We start from the raw sequence: 16,228 nt of genomic DNA on the forward strand, positions 1-16,228 counted from the left end.
CTGTAATTTCTTTATAAGAATGCCTCCTTAAGCCTATTTCTTCATCCTATATCCTTAAATGATACACTCGAGTGGTAGTAAAACTCTTAGTTCTTCAAAACCAATAATAAATAATAGCTAATTTATCTACTGAGTACTTACCATGTGCCAGAAAGTTCTCAGTAGTTTGTTTATGTAGTTATGTAATTATCTCACTTACCCTCACAATTTCTCTATAAGGAAGTTGTATTATTATCTATTTTACAGATAAGGAAACTGAGGCACAGGTCAATCAGTTAGGGTCAAGGACAGGAGAGAAACATAAAGCCATGTAGCTTCAGAGACCATACCTCAACTGCCATACATAAAAGTCAGTGTTCTCTTGAGTGTTATGAAGTCAGCAAATTTGGGGAGGCATTTTATATAAAAGGACCCATGGTTGAATGACCTTGGAAATGCTACATACACAGAAATTTATAAAACTTATCAGCAAAGTAAATGGCAGAGAAGGCATGTTGCAAACAAGTTGACTTAATTTTGCTAAATCCTTTGCTTCTCAAACTTTCGATCTTAAAACCTGTTTTCATGTATTTTCTTACACCACCACCCAGAACCAGTATCTGTGGACAAGACTTGGCGAAAGTATTCAGAGATGGTCTCTTACCTGTGGCACTGAGAGATTTGGAGGTTCATGGCTATCCCACAGGACAAATTCAAAAGAGTCTTCAAAGATCTCTCCACCAAAGTGACGATAGTGAATGATGCCATTAAATAGATCCCTCTGAAGGAAGCCAGGGACAGGATAGCCTGTTGGGTCCACAAAATACCACATACTTTTGTAACAATCTTCCAAGTGTTGGGGTATAAAGATATTGGACTTATCTCCAAAGTATTCTCTGCCTAGTATATTGTATGCAGCCAAGGAGTCTTCATTAGATACTTTCATCAAAGCTTATAAATAATAAGCAGAAAATTTTAAGTTGCTACACCTGTCTTACCATACATAGAAAAATGAGCATTACAAAAATATCTTTAAGACACATAGTCTTAACTAAACTGCTTGTTCCCTCTTTTGTTACTCCTGACTACTTTAAGAAATAGTTATGAAATTATTTTCATAAAGCATAAACAAACGTCATTCATGAAATTGCTTTATAAACAATTTAGCATTAGGCCAAATATTCCTCTTCAAACTTACTTGTTCTTTCATCCTGCTTGGCCGACATAATTTTTCATAATGTAATGGTTACCTTGACACAGAGCTCTGGAATTTTTTACTTGCACGATCTTGGATAGATTAGTTTAACTTTTCTAAGTGTCAGGCTTCCCATCCACAAAATGGGAATGATAATAGTATCTCACCTCATAAACTTGATGTCCACCCTTGCACAAATTCTGACATCAGCGATTATAACTATTCAGAACTTACCTATCAGCCCTGGCCCTGGCTTCTTCATGATCTCTCCGGCCTGAGGGGGTTTTGTGATATTAAAGAAGATGTAGTCATCACTGGAGTCCATATCTGATGCTCTCAGCATGGAACCCTGGATCAGTATGGTCTGTCCCTCCTCCAGTTCAATTACTACATTGTTTATGAGGAACGGGGGACTGTCATCTTTGGGCAAAATGTTGATGGGAAACTTATGGCGGATGCTGTGATGGCCATCGAATATCCTGAAGACCACAAAGTCTTTGGTGGAGTCACTGTCATCATGATGATAGCGAACAACTCCAGCCTGAAGGTCAGCCACAGTGAAGAGAAATCCTTTCCCCCCTGATGGAGAGAACAGAGATGGGGCTGACTGAACGAGGGGTGCAGAGGGAGCAGCTGCAGCAAAAGCAGCCGTAGAAGAAAGGGCATGAAGGAAATGGGCCAGCTGATACCTGCCTCACCTAGACAAACAATCTTGTTTAGTGGGCTCTGGGCCACCACAGAACTGGTTTTGAATAGGGGCTGTAACACTTACTGGCTGTGTGGACTTGGGCAAGGCACTTAATTCATTTGAGACTCATCTATAAAACAGGGATAATAAGACCCACCTCATATTCCCTAGGAAGGATGAGAGAACGTAAAGAACAGTAAGCTGACAAAAAGTGTTAATTGCCATTCAACATGGCAGCACTTCCCTGAGGAGCAGGCTTGAGCCAGGAGCATCAGTACCACTTGTGAAGTCGTTGGGAATGCAAGTTCTCTGGCCCTCCCCCCAGACCCACTGAGTAGAAGTCCTGGAGGTGAGAAGTCCTGGAGGTGAGGTTTTATCAAACCTCCAGGAGAGTCTAACACACGCTAAAGTTCGAGAATCACTGGCTTATTGCCCAAGAGCTACAGCTCTGCTACCAAATGGCCTAGGTATTTGGGTTCAAATTCCAGTTCGGCCACTTTCTAGGTACATACACAAGTCAACTTCTCTAAATTCCAGGTTCCCCATTTGTAAAGTGGGAATAATAATAGTACTACATTTCATAAAGCTGATATAATGTAGAAAGCTTTGTACAGTATCTGGCACAAATCATAAATGCTACGATTTTCTACCTCCTCTGCACTAGAACGTCATTATGGGCTGTCACTCTTCTCTTGATTTCCACATTGCTTCACTCTGTATAAGCGATTACAATTCTTGATGGCCGATTTCCCTGTACTCTCCCCACACTATGGTTCTATCAAAGCCCACTGGAATAAGCGATTAAACATTTGTACAATGGACATCACCGTTCACTCGCCCAATAGCCACTTTCTGCTTCTTCGCCAGTACCAGAATCCTAGTGTTATTTGGAATGGTAATATGACCATTTGAAAATACTCAGTTTCCCAGACCCCACTGCATCCAGGGGGTAGTATGTGACTTGGTGGATTTAAGTGGAACCCACTGTATCAGGTTCCTGGGGAAAGTTGTTAAAGAAAACAAATGAAGCAACGTAACTTTTTCATCATCCCTTCTCTTTCTTCCTTCCCGGGATGCAGACCGGAAGTCTGAAGGTCTAGGTGCTATCGTGAGACCACTGTCAGGACAGAATGAGCTGCTGGCATCGTGGATCTGGAATGCCTACCTCTGGGCAACTTATCACGTGAGGAAAATTACTCTTGAGTTTCTAAGTCACTGTAGTTGGGTTTTCCTTACATGCAGCTGAACATCTCCTACTCTCCTAGGATGACTTCGCTTTTCAGTTCAGAATTCCTAATCACAAATGATAATAAAAAAGAGCTCTCTTTCTGCTTTATAGTTAGGAACACCAAGAGGATAATTCAATTAAATCCTCTGAGCTCATTATACGGAATGGACTATGTTATGTGATAGCAGGATTATTTTTATTAGGGATATGGCCTTGTTAACTACTCCTCTTATAGTTATACTATAATTAACACAATAACATAATTATACTAATAACATAATGATTACCAAGTATTTAAAAAACTAAGTTTTTCTGTTCTTTAATACATTCCTCTGAATCAGAGAAACGAGAGGGAAATATTTTGTCTTCCCACTGGGATAAGCTCATCAGTTAAAGAGTATGTTTAGAAGGAGTCCTACATGGCATGTGAGATTTAAATAATGAGCCAAGCACAAGATGCTGCCTGTGAATTGTCATCCACTGATGGGAGCACCCTAACACAAAAACGAATGGTTTCAAGAACTCCACACTTTCCGGATATGACAATTCACTTAGAAATGAGGCCCAGGAGGGGCACCTGGGTGGCTCAGTCAGTGAAGTGTCCGGTATTGGTCCAATTCATGATCTCATAGTTCATGGGTTCAAGCCCCACGTCGGGCTCTGGGCTGACGGCTCAGAGCCCGGAGCCTGCTTCGGATTCTGTGTCTCCCTCTCTCTCTCTGCCCCTCCCTCGCTCACGCTCTGTCTCTCTCCCTGTCTCAAAAATGAAGTAAATAAGTATTTTTTAAAATTTTTTAAAAAAGAAATGAGGCCCAAGAGATGCTATGTGTATCCTGTTAAATATGATCTGCTTTTGGAGAAAAGACTCTTGGGTTCTCTTCTAGGTCAGAGGTTGATCTTTCACCTCTTACTGTAAGCTGTCCATGCTGCAGGCCACCCACGGTGACCAGCTGGACAGCACGGATGTCATCATTGTCAACAATCTGAAACTGTTCCCAAGTGATGGCCCGAGACTGCCCCTCCAGAAGATTCAGACCTACAAGAGAAAACAGAAAAGTGTCCTTGAAAGTTCTATGATGTGCCAACCTGCCCACTTGAAGACCAGATTAATGAATTTTCACTCACAAAACTAGCTGAAAATTGTATCTTTGAAAGCTTTTTAAGAAACTGGAGTTTAGCTTTTATTTTTAGTAACATTTCCGCATCTAATACTATTAACCCCAGTCTGATAACTGGTTCCTTGTGATATGTATCAGTTGGAGGCACGGTGGTGCCAGAAAAGAAACCTGTAAGGAAAGAATAGGTGTTATGCTCACAGGGGTCTCTCGTTCAAAAATGTCCACAAGGCATTTTTCAAAGGTGACATCCAGATATCTGAAGTGGGCAAGAGAATCAGAAGAGCTTTTCCATATAAGCTATGAGCGCAACAGTAGCCCACAGGACAGAGAATGTAACATAGCTACGTGTGCAAATACAGAGCTACGGTGTTAGGGGAGTGGTTAATGGTCTTGAACATGAAATGTCTGACACTTCGAAATGAGGGCTGAATTTTATTCCAGGCTCAAGGAAAGAAGGAACTTCTGTAACTAAAGGAACTGAAATAAAACCTTCTCCTTAGACCCAGTATGCTGGAGGAAATCTGGGGAGAGGGGGTTAAGTGCTGCTTAGAGCAGCGAGATACAGATTCGGATGGAACACTCCAGTTAGAAACAGGGAGCTGAGCATCATCAAGCGTTCCCATTACTCAGTGGATCCGAGAGCTGACAGATTGCCAAGAATCTTGAGAGGGAACAAAGCTTTTTAAGGTTTTAAGTTGATAAAACCTAAAGGCGATGTCCTGGCAGACCCACTTACATTGCCCCTTAAACCTGCCCAGCTTCCCCTGCCTCCCTGGCTATGACCGTGTGCCTGCCTTCTCGTAGCAGCAGCCTGTAAGCGTCCCCGCAATTGTAAAGTCCCGGCTGCCACCACTGTCTCATCTTCTGATAAGGCTGGTTACGTCAATCGTCCTCTTGGGCAAGGGCCAGGTTTTGGCATGACCTCCCTTGTGACCGTGGCCGGGTCCTATACCATGGGACCCCGGAAGTTTGTAGCGGCTACAAAGAAGGACCAGGCAGCACATCATGGACATGTGGGGAGTTGACATCCAGTGAGGCAAACTGACCACAGTGAGACGGGAGATGGGGAGGAGCTGAGAGAGAGACTACTCACCCTTTCTCCAGCCTACCTCTGGCCCTTCCCACACACGGTGCTTCCATTTCCTCCTGGAAACACCAGCCTGACTGAACAAACAACTTCATTTTCTGATAAACTCAGTCACCCTCCCTTTTTATTTGTTCCCCCACAACTTCCTTTCCCTGTTACTCCTGTTTTCAGTATAGGGTTAGTGCCTATGACCTGCCTCAGGGGCTGTTTGCTAGGGAACCTGGAATAAGACATACACTATGATGAAAGGATGGATGGATATGATGGATGGATGGATGGATGGATGGATGGAAGAAAGGAAGGAAAGAAGGGAGGGAGGGAGGAAGAAAAAAGAAAGAAAGAAAGAAAGAAAGAAAGAAAGAAAGAAAGAAAGAAAAAGAGAGAGGGGGAGGGTAGAAAGGGAGGAGGGGGGAGACGGGGAAGAAAGAAGGGAGGGAAGGAGGGAGGGAGGACAAGCACATATAATCTCTGCGACTCATAAAAGGGTTTTGAAGCCCAGAGTGTGTGCTACACATAGGACAAGGCATCACGGGACACAGAGCAAGCAAGAAGAGAAGTGTATTATAACAAGATATTAACAGTGATTCTGTCTTTGCGGTGGAGTAATGAATGATTTCGTTCATTCATTACTATTTCATTCATTCATCCATTATGATTTCATTCATTTCTATCCATTCACTACTATTATTATTATTATTATCCATTAATTCAATTTATTCTGTCTGATACACTTTCCAAGTTTTCAATGATGAACCTATATTAAGCCATAATAAGTAAAATTCCATCTAAAAAAAAGATTCTGATGTCCAAAGTAGCCAAAACCAGATTTGGAGCTCTCTTCACAAGCCTGGATTTCACAGATCACACAGACTATGAATAATCTGTGCTCAAGCCATAATCCACTTAGTATATGATTATTATAAAGTTCAGGTTGCCAATTCTTTCTTTTCTTTTATTATCCCTCTAGCAGAGGTAGAGTGGGACATCTCCCAATGTTCTCCATCATGACCCAAACTCACACACATACAAACACGTGTGTGTGTGTACCTGCATGCAAAGGCGTGCACACACACACACACACACACACACACACACACACACAGTATAAGCCACCACCTGAGGATTTAAATCAGACAGAAATATTTTCCCTACCACCAGCCTACCACCACTGCTTATAAGTAGGTCTTGACTGCTATCAATGGAATCAGCGGGAAAGGGGAAAATCTTCGTTGACCTTCCACATTTACATCTGATCTAAATATATACCTTGCATCATAAGACCACTCGGAAGTGACCTTCTTTTAAAACAAATAAAGCAGTTTAAGCTCTTATTCGTGTATTATGGCTTCCCTGCATGTCCCCACAACAGGACAATGAATTGGTCTCCATTTTCCTTCCCTTTCTCTGAACGGTTCAAATAAGAGACCTTTTCCGTCTCAGTCCAACTGTAGCTCAAAATCACAAATAGTTACTTTTTTGCCGCATTCAGTTGAAAGGTGTCCTTTTGGCTTATTTCCTACAGAGGAAAAAAAAAAACGTGGCTTCACAGCACAGGAATCCTGGTTTCAAATTTCTCACCCCGCAGGCAGGAAAAACAAAACAAAACAGAAACAACTATCTGATACCGTTAACTTGGCTGGGTTTCGGTTGCCTCATGTGTGAAATGGGAAGAAAACGACCTTTCTTTCCCGACCCATGCACTTTCCTGTCTTCCCTTCAGGGCTGTGCTGCTTAATGCCTTACACTGAACTTCACCTGTGTTCCAGGACACTCGCGGGGCATTCGTATCCGCTGTTCTGATGGAGATGTGGACTGTAATGGGTGCGCTCCTCTCAAAGAAGAAGTCGTAAGCCTCCACCTCCACCTGTAAACAAACAGTTGCATAGGAATCACACGTTGATAATTTATAGCTACAAAATACCATTATTCCCGGGGTATACATCACACCTGGAGGCAAAACAGATATAGGTTCAGCCGTCGCCTGATCTCATTTTTTGACAACCTCATCTCACTTTTTCAGGCTCTAGATCTTGTTCCTCAGTTAACAGTATTTTAAAATTTTCGTCTCCATACAACAAGTTCGTAACCGGAAGTAAGCAGATACGCTGGAGAAGCGTCCCTGCATTTGATCAGGAGACTATGTCAGAGCAGCATGAGAACACTCGAGCTTCTCTCAAAGGCACAGGGTCTAGAGCTGTAAATGAGGGAGACTTAGTTCCCCCAGGGGACATGTGGGAATGTCTGGAGACATTTTGGGGCTCACAAATGTGTGTGCGTGTGATGAGGGGTCCTACCGGCATTCGGTGGACAGAGGCCAGGGATGCTGCCACATACTATCATGCACAGGACAGCCCCCACGACAAAGAATTATCTAGTGCAAAATGTCAGGGGTGCTGCTTTTAAAAGACCCTGGTCTAGAGGCATATATCTGTCCAGACGTATTTTTAAATGTCCAGATTTTATTTGCATCCATGAAATCCATAGCTAATAAATGGGGTTATAGGATATGTGTTGAGCCTTATTATGTGTCGTTCATGTATCGCACCAGGGGTTGACAGAAAAGGACAAGGTATAATACAGAAATAGGAGGCACACGCCTATTGTTGAAGAATGTCCATTGACACTGATTGTCCATTTGGTTCATTTGAGAGGATAAATGATCAAACAGCAACATGTCAGCAACTACCACAGTAACAAAAGGAACAGGTTCAAGGCTGCCAAAATTAATGGACTAAAAGTGGAATTATAAGGGAGGTGGGGATATCTCTTGTAGGTGTAATATAAACGTTTACTAGGTTGAGCCATATGAAATGGTATGTTACATGCTCACTAAGAAACACTCTTCTCAAACGAACACACACTTCATAAAATGAGCTTGAATTTTCATGGCTGAAAGAATGGACCTCCTTGGCATTACAGTCCAGGGAAGGGGCGGTTAGCTCCAGAAGCATTGGCCATGGTTGTGCTGTCGGGGGCCCCATCCCAGGTGGCTGAATGACCCCAGGGCTTCCAGCCCACAGGGTCTATAAAGCGCCTCATCCCCACTGAGAAAATTGAGAGTCACCTTCTAACAACAACAACAGAAACACACATTTGGACAGGTTCTGCTTTTTTTTTTTCAACGTTTATTTATTTTTGGGATAGAGAGAGACAGAGCATGAACGGGGGAGGGGCAGAGAGAGAGGGAGACACAGAATGGGAAACAGGCTCCAGGCTCTGAGCCATCAGCCCAGAGCCCGACGCGGGGCTCGAACTCACGGAGCGCGAGATCGTGACCTGGCTGAAGTCGGACGCTTAACCGACTGCGCCACCCAGGCGCCCCTGGACAGGTTCTGCTTTAAGATTACATTGTACGATGTCAGAAAACACATACATGAAGCAGCCAGAGTAGCCGTGCTTTGTTTATGAGCTCGAGGTAAAAGCAGACGCCTGATGAGAAATTACTTCATCATACAGAAGGAATGAGAGGTGAGGGCAAGCATGAAAAAAACAGCCACCATTTACTCTTAGGAAATGAAGAAAAGAAAAGGAGGACGTTTGTAGCCTGAAGTCTTTTGCCTGCCCTGGAGGCTAAATGCAGAAAATGCCTAAATTCAGTGGAGGACAATTTGGAATCCCAGGGCCACTCATTTTCCTTAATAAGCCTGAACTCAAGTCTGTGTCAACCCGCTCATTTAAAATTTCCATCCTGTTTGAATCAACTCACTGGTAGGTCTACAGGTTGGTTAAGCATTATTATTGCAAGACTGTAACCAGCGGCTCTCAACTCCCATCCGAAACCAAACAGGAGGAAAGAGGCTGGAATGGTAGCAGACGGTACTTAGATTAGGCAGAGGACTTCCCTGACAGAAAGTGTTTGACAGGGAAATTAGTCATCCAGTGAGACTATAAAGTCTTCTATCCTGAGTCAGTGCTATTCATTAAAAGTAAGGATCCCAGTAAAACACTCCCCCCCCCCCCCCCAACCATGAAAGAGTAATAGAATGCATTAATGAAAGGATTGTAGACAAAGTCATCTCTAACTCCAATGGTCTCGGTAATGCAGGAAGGCTTTCAAGGATGCCAGCTCAAACTGGTGAGCTCTGGGCCACAAGTGGTCCTCAGAAATATTTTGTAGCTGGCACAATTTTAAAACTTTTAAAACTCTTAGTATGTATTATTTATTTATTTATTTATTTATTTATTTATTTATTTTATTTCAATATGTATTATATATTTAAAAATCGAAACACTGAGGGGAGCCTGGTTGGCGTCTCTTGGTTTCAGCTCGGGTCATGATCTCACGGTTCGTGAGTTCGAGCCCTGCATCCGGCTCCGCGCTGGCAGTGCGGATGGGATTCTCTCTGCTTGGGATTCTCTCTCTGCCCCTTCCCTGCTCACTCTCTCTGTCTCTCCCTCAAAATAAATACACTTAAAAAACTGAAACATTTTTACAAACTTACAGATTTCCAATGTCTCTGCAGGACAAGAGTTATAGCTATCCGGTATGTCTGTCTGCCTGTATTCTTACAGGGCAGCAGTCATCGGAGCCCCGGTGCACCTATGCCTTCTAAACGGCCAGCTCTTTTCAGTCCCTGCAGTGTCCCTCCCCCCTGTCCCCCCACCCCAGCCGGATTTGCTCTTTGGATCACCTGCCAGGCTCCTCTAGGCATTGAATCTGCCTCCAGATTTACCGTGATGGATTCTCCTCTGAGGCAATGACTGTACAAACTCACCTGAAGGTTAAGGGAAGTGGCCTCTCTGAGAACTCTGTAAATACCAAACAGGCTGGAAGCTTTGTCTCCCTTTCTTCTTACCTCGTAATGTCTCCTCACAGAATGGCTGCTGTTTGGCGGCTGATAGGCTATCTGCATGTCGCTTAGATCTTTCCAGGTGAACGAGGAGACGGGTCTGGTGTGATCCCACAGATGAGTCACGTAGCCCTGGGGTGGGGCCTTAGTAACGTTGAACACCAGCAAGGGCTTGGGCGTCTCATCCTCTTCACAGTCCAGAACGGCTGTGGTCAAAGAGGTCAGGATGAACTGATCCACTTCCAGAATAAACATGGCCATGAACGCAGCCCTTGGAATCTGATTAGGAATGCCGGCTCTGATATAGACGGGCAACCACGCACTCTCTGACTTTTGGAGGGGAAAGAAAATATGAGGGAAGAAACAACATAAGTAAAGCTATCACATATCTGGTTCCCAGGATGGTAGACGGAGTGTCCTTTAGTGACCTGGCTAGTGACCTTTAGAAACCTGGCTGCACATGAGAATCACCGGAGAGTTTTTTTTTTTAAAAAAAATTTTTTTTTCAACGTTTTATTTATTTTTGGGACAGAGAGAGACAGAGCATGAACGGGGGAGGGGCAGAGAGAGAGGGAGACACAGAACCGGAAACAGGCTCCAGGCTCTGAGCCATCAGCCCAGAGCCTGATGCGGGGCTCGAACTCACGGACAGCGAGATCGTGACCTGGCTGAAGTCGGACACTTAACCGACTACGCCACCCAGGCGCCCCGAGAATCACCGGAGAGTTTTAAACATACACTAAATGCCCAAGCCCTATCTCCATGGGTTCTAATTTAGTTGTTCCAAAAAAGGGACAAGAAAACTGGTATTTTTTTTTTTAATTTTGATGTTTATTTATTTTTGAGAGAAAGAGAGAGAGAAAGAGAGAGCACAAGCAGAGTAGGGACAGAGAAAGGGAGATACAGAATCCGAAGCAGGCTGCAGGCTCTGAGCTGTCAGCACAGATCCCAATGCGGGGCTCAAACCCACGAACTGTGAGATCATGACCTGGGCCGAAGTCAGAAGCTCAACTGACTGAGCCACCCAGATGTCCAGAAAACTGGTATTTTTTTTTAATTTTATTTATTTATTTTTTAAATTTACATCCAAGTTAGTTAGCATCTAGTGCAACAATGATTTCAGGAGTAGATTCTTTCGTGCCCTTTACCCATTTAGCCCATCCCCCCTCCCACAACCCCTCCCGTAACCCTCAGTTTGTTCTCCATATTTATGAGTCTCTTCTGTTTTGTCCCCCTCCCTGTTTTTATATTACTTTTGTTTCCCTTCCCTTATGTTCATCTGTCTCTTAAAGTCCTCATATGAGTGAAGTCATATGATATTTGTTTTTCTCTGACTAACTTCACTTAGCATAATACCCTCCAGTTCCATCCACTAGTTGCAAATGGCAAGATTTCATTCTTTTGGATTGCCGAGTAATTCTCCATTGTATAGATATACCACATCTTCTTTATCCATTCATCCACCGATGGACATTTGGGCTCTTTCCATACTTTGGCTATTGTTGATAGTGCTGCTACAAACATGGGGGTGCATGTGTCCATTTGAAACAGCACATCTGTATCCCGTGAATAAATGCCTAGTAGTGCAATTGCTGGGTCGTAGTGTAATTCTATTTTTAGTTTTTTGAGGAACCTCCATACTGTTTTCCAGAGTGACTGCACCAGCTTGCATTCTGAAAAAACTGGTATTTTTAAAGCTCTCTGGTGACTCTAACATGTAGCCGGGGTTGAAAAGGGACAATAGTTTTGGCATCAGAAGGAAATATCCTTTTGATTCTATGTCCAGCACTTACGATTTTAATCAAGCTATTTAATTCCTAGATCTTTCCCCCCTCCACCCATTTGTGAAATGGAAATACTGGACCCCCAAATAAGTCACATTCAGTATGCTGAACACTGGATATTGGACTACAAGTTGTAATCTGTATGCAACAAAATGTTAAAAATGGAATTCTTTTTGGCTCAGGCTGAACTAAAGTTCCAATGAAAGTGACAACAGATTTCAAAGTGAATGTGATACCAATACTATAGGCAGAATTTACAAAGCAGATTGTCTAGAACCAGTTCCAGACTCTAGAACCCTCTCACTCACTACAAGAACAGAGAAGGGTTGAGAGGGGAAGAGAAAGTTTTCTTCGTAGAGAAGAGTGCATTGCTGTGCTGAGTCACTCCTTTGGTCCCCAACCCCACACGCCTCCATGAAGCGGAAAAGTGGGCAATGCTGTATTTGTCTCTGGTATCCAGTGTCCAGAGAGAAGTTTCCTTGAGACCAGCCTTAAAATGTATCTTTTACAGGTAAGAACACAAAGGACTGATGCTCATACAGGAGGAACTAAGTAGCCAGACGCAGAAGAATAATGGTGTCTGTTCTGGGATCTGCCTGTAGTCCTTGTTTGCAGCAGAGAAAAATATCTGAGTGCTCCAGATATGGGCCAAGTGAGACAGAGGATTGGTGTGGGGTCATCCTGGACCCTGACCTTTTGGGTGCTTCTGCGAGAAGGCAAAGAATCCCTGCCACAGGAAGCTGGAGGTGGGAATCATCCTAGGAGCTATGGGAGGACTTGCAAGTGAATACTCAGAAATGCCTCCTCTGGAGATGAGATCCACCAGTAGGAGACGTCCAGGACCGGGGATCCCCAGAGAAAGCAGGAAACTGCCCTGGGGACAAAGAAGCAGCTTGAAACATTTGCCAGACTTAGGGGGCATGAAGTCATATTCTATCAGTGTCTCATTCAACGCTCTCCCCACCGCTCCCCAAAAACTGGCCCCCCCAGGTCAGAGGTCCTGAAACTAGCCAGCAAAACTCCTAAGAGAGAAGTACACTAGAGAAAGAGGAGACAATCACCCCTCTCCCCTCCCGCTGCATGCTTTATGAAGACAAATTAATGATACGCTGAGACATCTCAGGGTTTAGAGTATCTATTTTTCACATGCCGTTAAAAAATAGAGTCATAATTGGAAAATTCAAGAATGGGAAAATCACAACATAAAAGGACTGGTGCTGAACAATAAGACCATCTAAGCCTAGGGTTAAGCCTAAATAAATATGTTATTTTAGACATGTTAACAAAATGGATATAAACATCAAAAAGAGCTTACTTGAAATAAAAGATAGATGATATAAGAAATAACAAATATAATAACTGAATGCTAGAACTAAAATTTTATTTTTTTAAATGTTTACTTATAAATGTTTAAATGTTTGGGGCGCCTGGGTGGCGCAGTTGGTTAAGCGTCCGACTTCAGCCAGGTCACGATCTCGCGGTCCGTGAGTTCGAGCCCCGCGTCGGGCTCTGGGCTGATGGCTCAGAACCTGGAGCCTGTTTCCGATTCTGTGTCTCCCTCTCTCTCTGCCCCTCCCCCATTCATGCTCTGTCTCTCTCTATCCCAAAAATAAATAAACGTTGAAAAAAAAATTTTTTTTAAATAAATAAATAAATAAATGTTTAAATGTTTATTTTTTTTAAATGTTTATTTTCATCAGAAGAAAAGAGCGAGTGCACAGGAGTGCGTGAGAGCAGAGGAGGGGCAGACAGAGAGAGAAGAGAGACTCCCAAGCAGGCTCCGTGCGCTGTGACTGCCGTGCCCAACACAGAACTTGAACCCACGAACCATGAGATCATGACCTGAGCTGAAACCAAGAGTCAGAGGCTCAACTGACTGAGCCACTGAGGAGACCACTAAAATTTCAGATTGCATACACAAAGGTGGGGAGATGGGCAATCACTAGGAGAAAGGATAAATAGGACCGATCCTCATCATATATAGGAAGGAGCCAAAAGACTCATTTCATTTTTTGTCTTAAATATTAAAAACTTAAGTTAAACAATGTTTTCAATTTTAGAACTAAATCCCAGTAAAACATAAGGTCAGATAAACGACTTTCAAATAAGTGAAGAAAAAGGCATAGAAAATATAATCTATATTACAAGACAAATTTTTTTTTAGTTAGCAAGAGAACATAAAACAAGATGACAGAAAAAATATATGCCCATTATTATAAAACCGTAGCTTATATTCCCATGTTCAAGACAAATATTCTGAAATTAAATAGCTAATTACTTATGCCTTATAGGAGAGGCATTTAGAATAAAATTGCATACAAAGATTAAATTAAAGGGACAATCCAAAGTTACCATGTAAAGAAAAAAGCAGAAGTGGTCATATTACTTTCAAAGAAAGATGAATCAAGGCAAAAGGCATTAAAAAAGGACAGCGTGGGCAGTTGATATTGATAAAATAGACAAGACAAGGATTCTTATAGGAATCATTATATTTAATATTATTCTGGCCAAACCAGTGGAGAACATAGCAAAAATAAGAGGAATAATTACTGAAAAAGAAAGGACAAAATTATCATCATTAGTGAAAGATATAATTATGGTCTTCAAAAGCTCAAAGAATTTAAAAATTCTTGGAATAATTGAATTCAAGAAAGAAGCCAGATAAAAGAAAATTATACCAAAAAATAGCTTTCCTATTTATCATCAGTAACCAATGAGAAGATATAATGGAGGGGAAAGTGCCTATTCATAGTAATTTCCCAAAAGCACACTGCCTTGGACAGGCCTTAATAAGTATGCTCAACTTACACGAAGAAAACTGCAAATTTTACAGAAACACATCAAAGAACATTTGCCTAGATGAAGCGAGATCCCTCATTTCTGGCTAAGAAGGCTCAGTACGCTAAATGTTCTAATATTCCAATTACTTCCAAAATAGCATACAGTTTTAATCCAATCCCAATAAAACTACTTAGGGGTTGAGAACTACGTATAGGTGAGAATGGGTTAGGAAACTTTGAAGACAAGTGATAAGGAAGAACTTGCCTGTAAAATACTGAAGTGTATCATTGCCCTTTTATATGTAGAATGAATGATACTGGCACAAGAATAAGTAGGCAAATCTAAGGAACAAAAGAACTAGCCTTGAAGTCATATACATAATATTTTCTATGCAATAGAAGCAGCATCAAAAATCAATGAGAAACAGGTTAGTTCTTCAATACCAAGTGCTGAAATCTGGGCTACGTGGGAAAAAAAACTGTTCCTGTGTTTTGCAATATTATGGAATTCATTTTGGGTAGATTACAAAAACAAATGTAAACAAGAAATCCTTAAAAATCTAGAAGAAATTATGGGTGAAGAGTCATTTAGTTACTTGATGAGAATGGACTGTACAGGCATAAAAATGATAAAAGAACAAGATTTTAAAACTTCAAATATAGTATAAATTCAGTTGCATGAAACAGAATCAACACTGTTGTACCTGTCTCCTTACCATGTGTATAAGTGTGTGTGTGTGTGTGTGTGTGTGTGTGTGTGTATAAAAGGGTTGAAACATAACTCGTTTTGTTTTCTTATTGTGCTTTCTATGAGGTTTTTAAAAATTATTCTCTGCAGTGAGCATATTGTTTTGATATTCATAAAAGAATGTGTTTTATGACATGCCAAATTGCCTATGGAGTAAGTTAATTAATAAAACAAGAAGGTCATTTAAAGGGGTAAAATCCCAATCAAACTGATCTGAAAATATAAACAAAGTCCTAACTCAATATAGAGATGTAAAAAAAAAAAAAAGAAAAATCAGTCAGGGGAGCCACCTAGGTGGCTTAGTCGGTTAAGTGTCCAACTTCGGCTCAGGTCATGATCTCATGGTCCATGAGTTCAAGCCCCGCATCGGGCTCTGTGCTGACAGCTCAGAGCCTGAGGCCTGCTTTGGATTCTGTGTTTTCCTCTCTTTCTGCCCCTGCCCTGCTGGTTCGTTCTCTCTCTCTCTCTCTCTCTCTCTCTCTCTCTCTCTCTCAAAAATAAAGAAATATTTTTTAAAATTTTTTTTAAAGGAAGAAAAATCGGTCAGGAAGAAAAATGGGTCTGATTTTTTTAATGGAGATAAGAAATCAATAAAAGTGAAAGCTTTGTGTCAAAAAGACAAAAAGACATCTACAGATAGGAGGCCTAGAATTTAGTCTTGGCTCAGTCATAAGGCCACATATGTATGGACAAGGCATGCAATTTCTCTGGCCACCACCCTACAAGGGGTTGGGCTACACCAGTCGTTTCCAAACGTAGCTGATGACCCATTTTTTCCTGGGTAGCTTCTTTAACTGGCAAAACACGCATGGTGCTTACTATGTGCCAGGT

General features: G+C 42.1%; 1 protein-coding gene across 20 annotated transcripts in view; it reads right to left on the reverse strand.

Annotated features, from left to right (window-relative positions):
- The window catches only part of FREM1 (FRAS1 related extracellular matrix 1), a 185,816-nt gene that overhangs the window by 97,772 nt on the left and 71,816 nt on the right, over nucleotides 1–16,228 (reverse strand). For 18 of the 20 annotated variants that reach the window (XM_040481274.1, XM_040481277.1, XM_040481269.1 and 15 more), the window contains exons 6-10: nucleotides 10,092–10,415; nucleotides 7,051–7,159; nucleotides 3,995–4,126; nucleotides 1,409–1,753; nucleotides 644–786 (exon numbers count right to left, since the gene is read on the reverse strand). In XM_040481274.1, coding sequence (XP_040337208.1) covers nucleotides 644–786; nucleotides 1,409–1,753; nucleotides 3,995–4,126; nucleotides 7,051–7,159; nucleotides 10,092–10,415 — 1,053 coding nt within the window. Of the gene's footprint in view, nucleotides 1–643; nucleotides 787–1,408; nucleotides 1,754–3,994; nucleotides 4,127–6,567; nucleotides 6,812–6,920; nucleotides 7,160–10,091; nucleotides 10,416–16,228 lie in introns of those variants that run through there. The other 2 variants (XM_040481278.1, XM_040481289.1) reach the window with 2 other exon arrangements.

Source organism: Herpailurus yagouaroundi, unplaced genomic scaffold, assembly GCF_014898765.1.
Source record: "Herpailurus yagouaroundi ecotype Mexico unplaced genomic scaffold, PumYag 160, whole genome shotgun sequence".
Lineage (NCBI taxonomy): Eukaryota > Metazoa > Chordata > Mammalia > Carnivora > Felidae > Herpailurus > Herpailurus yagouaroundi.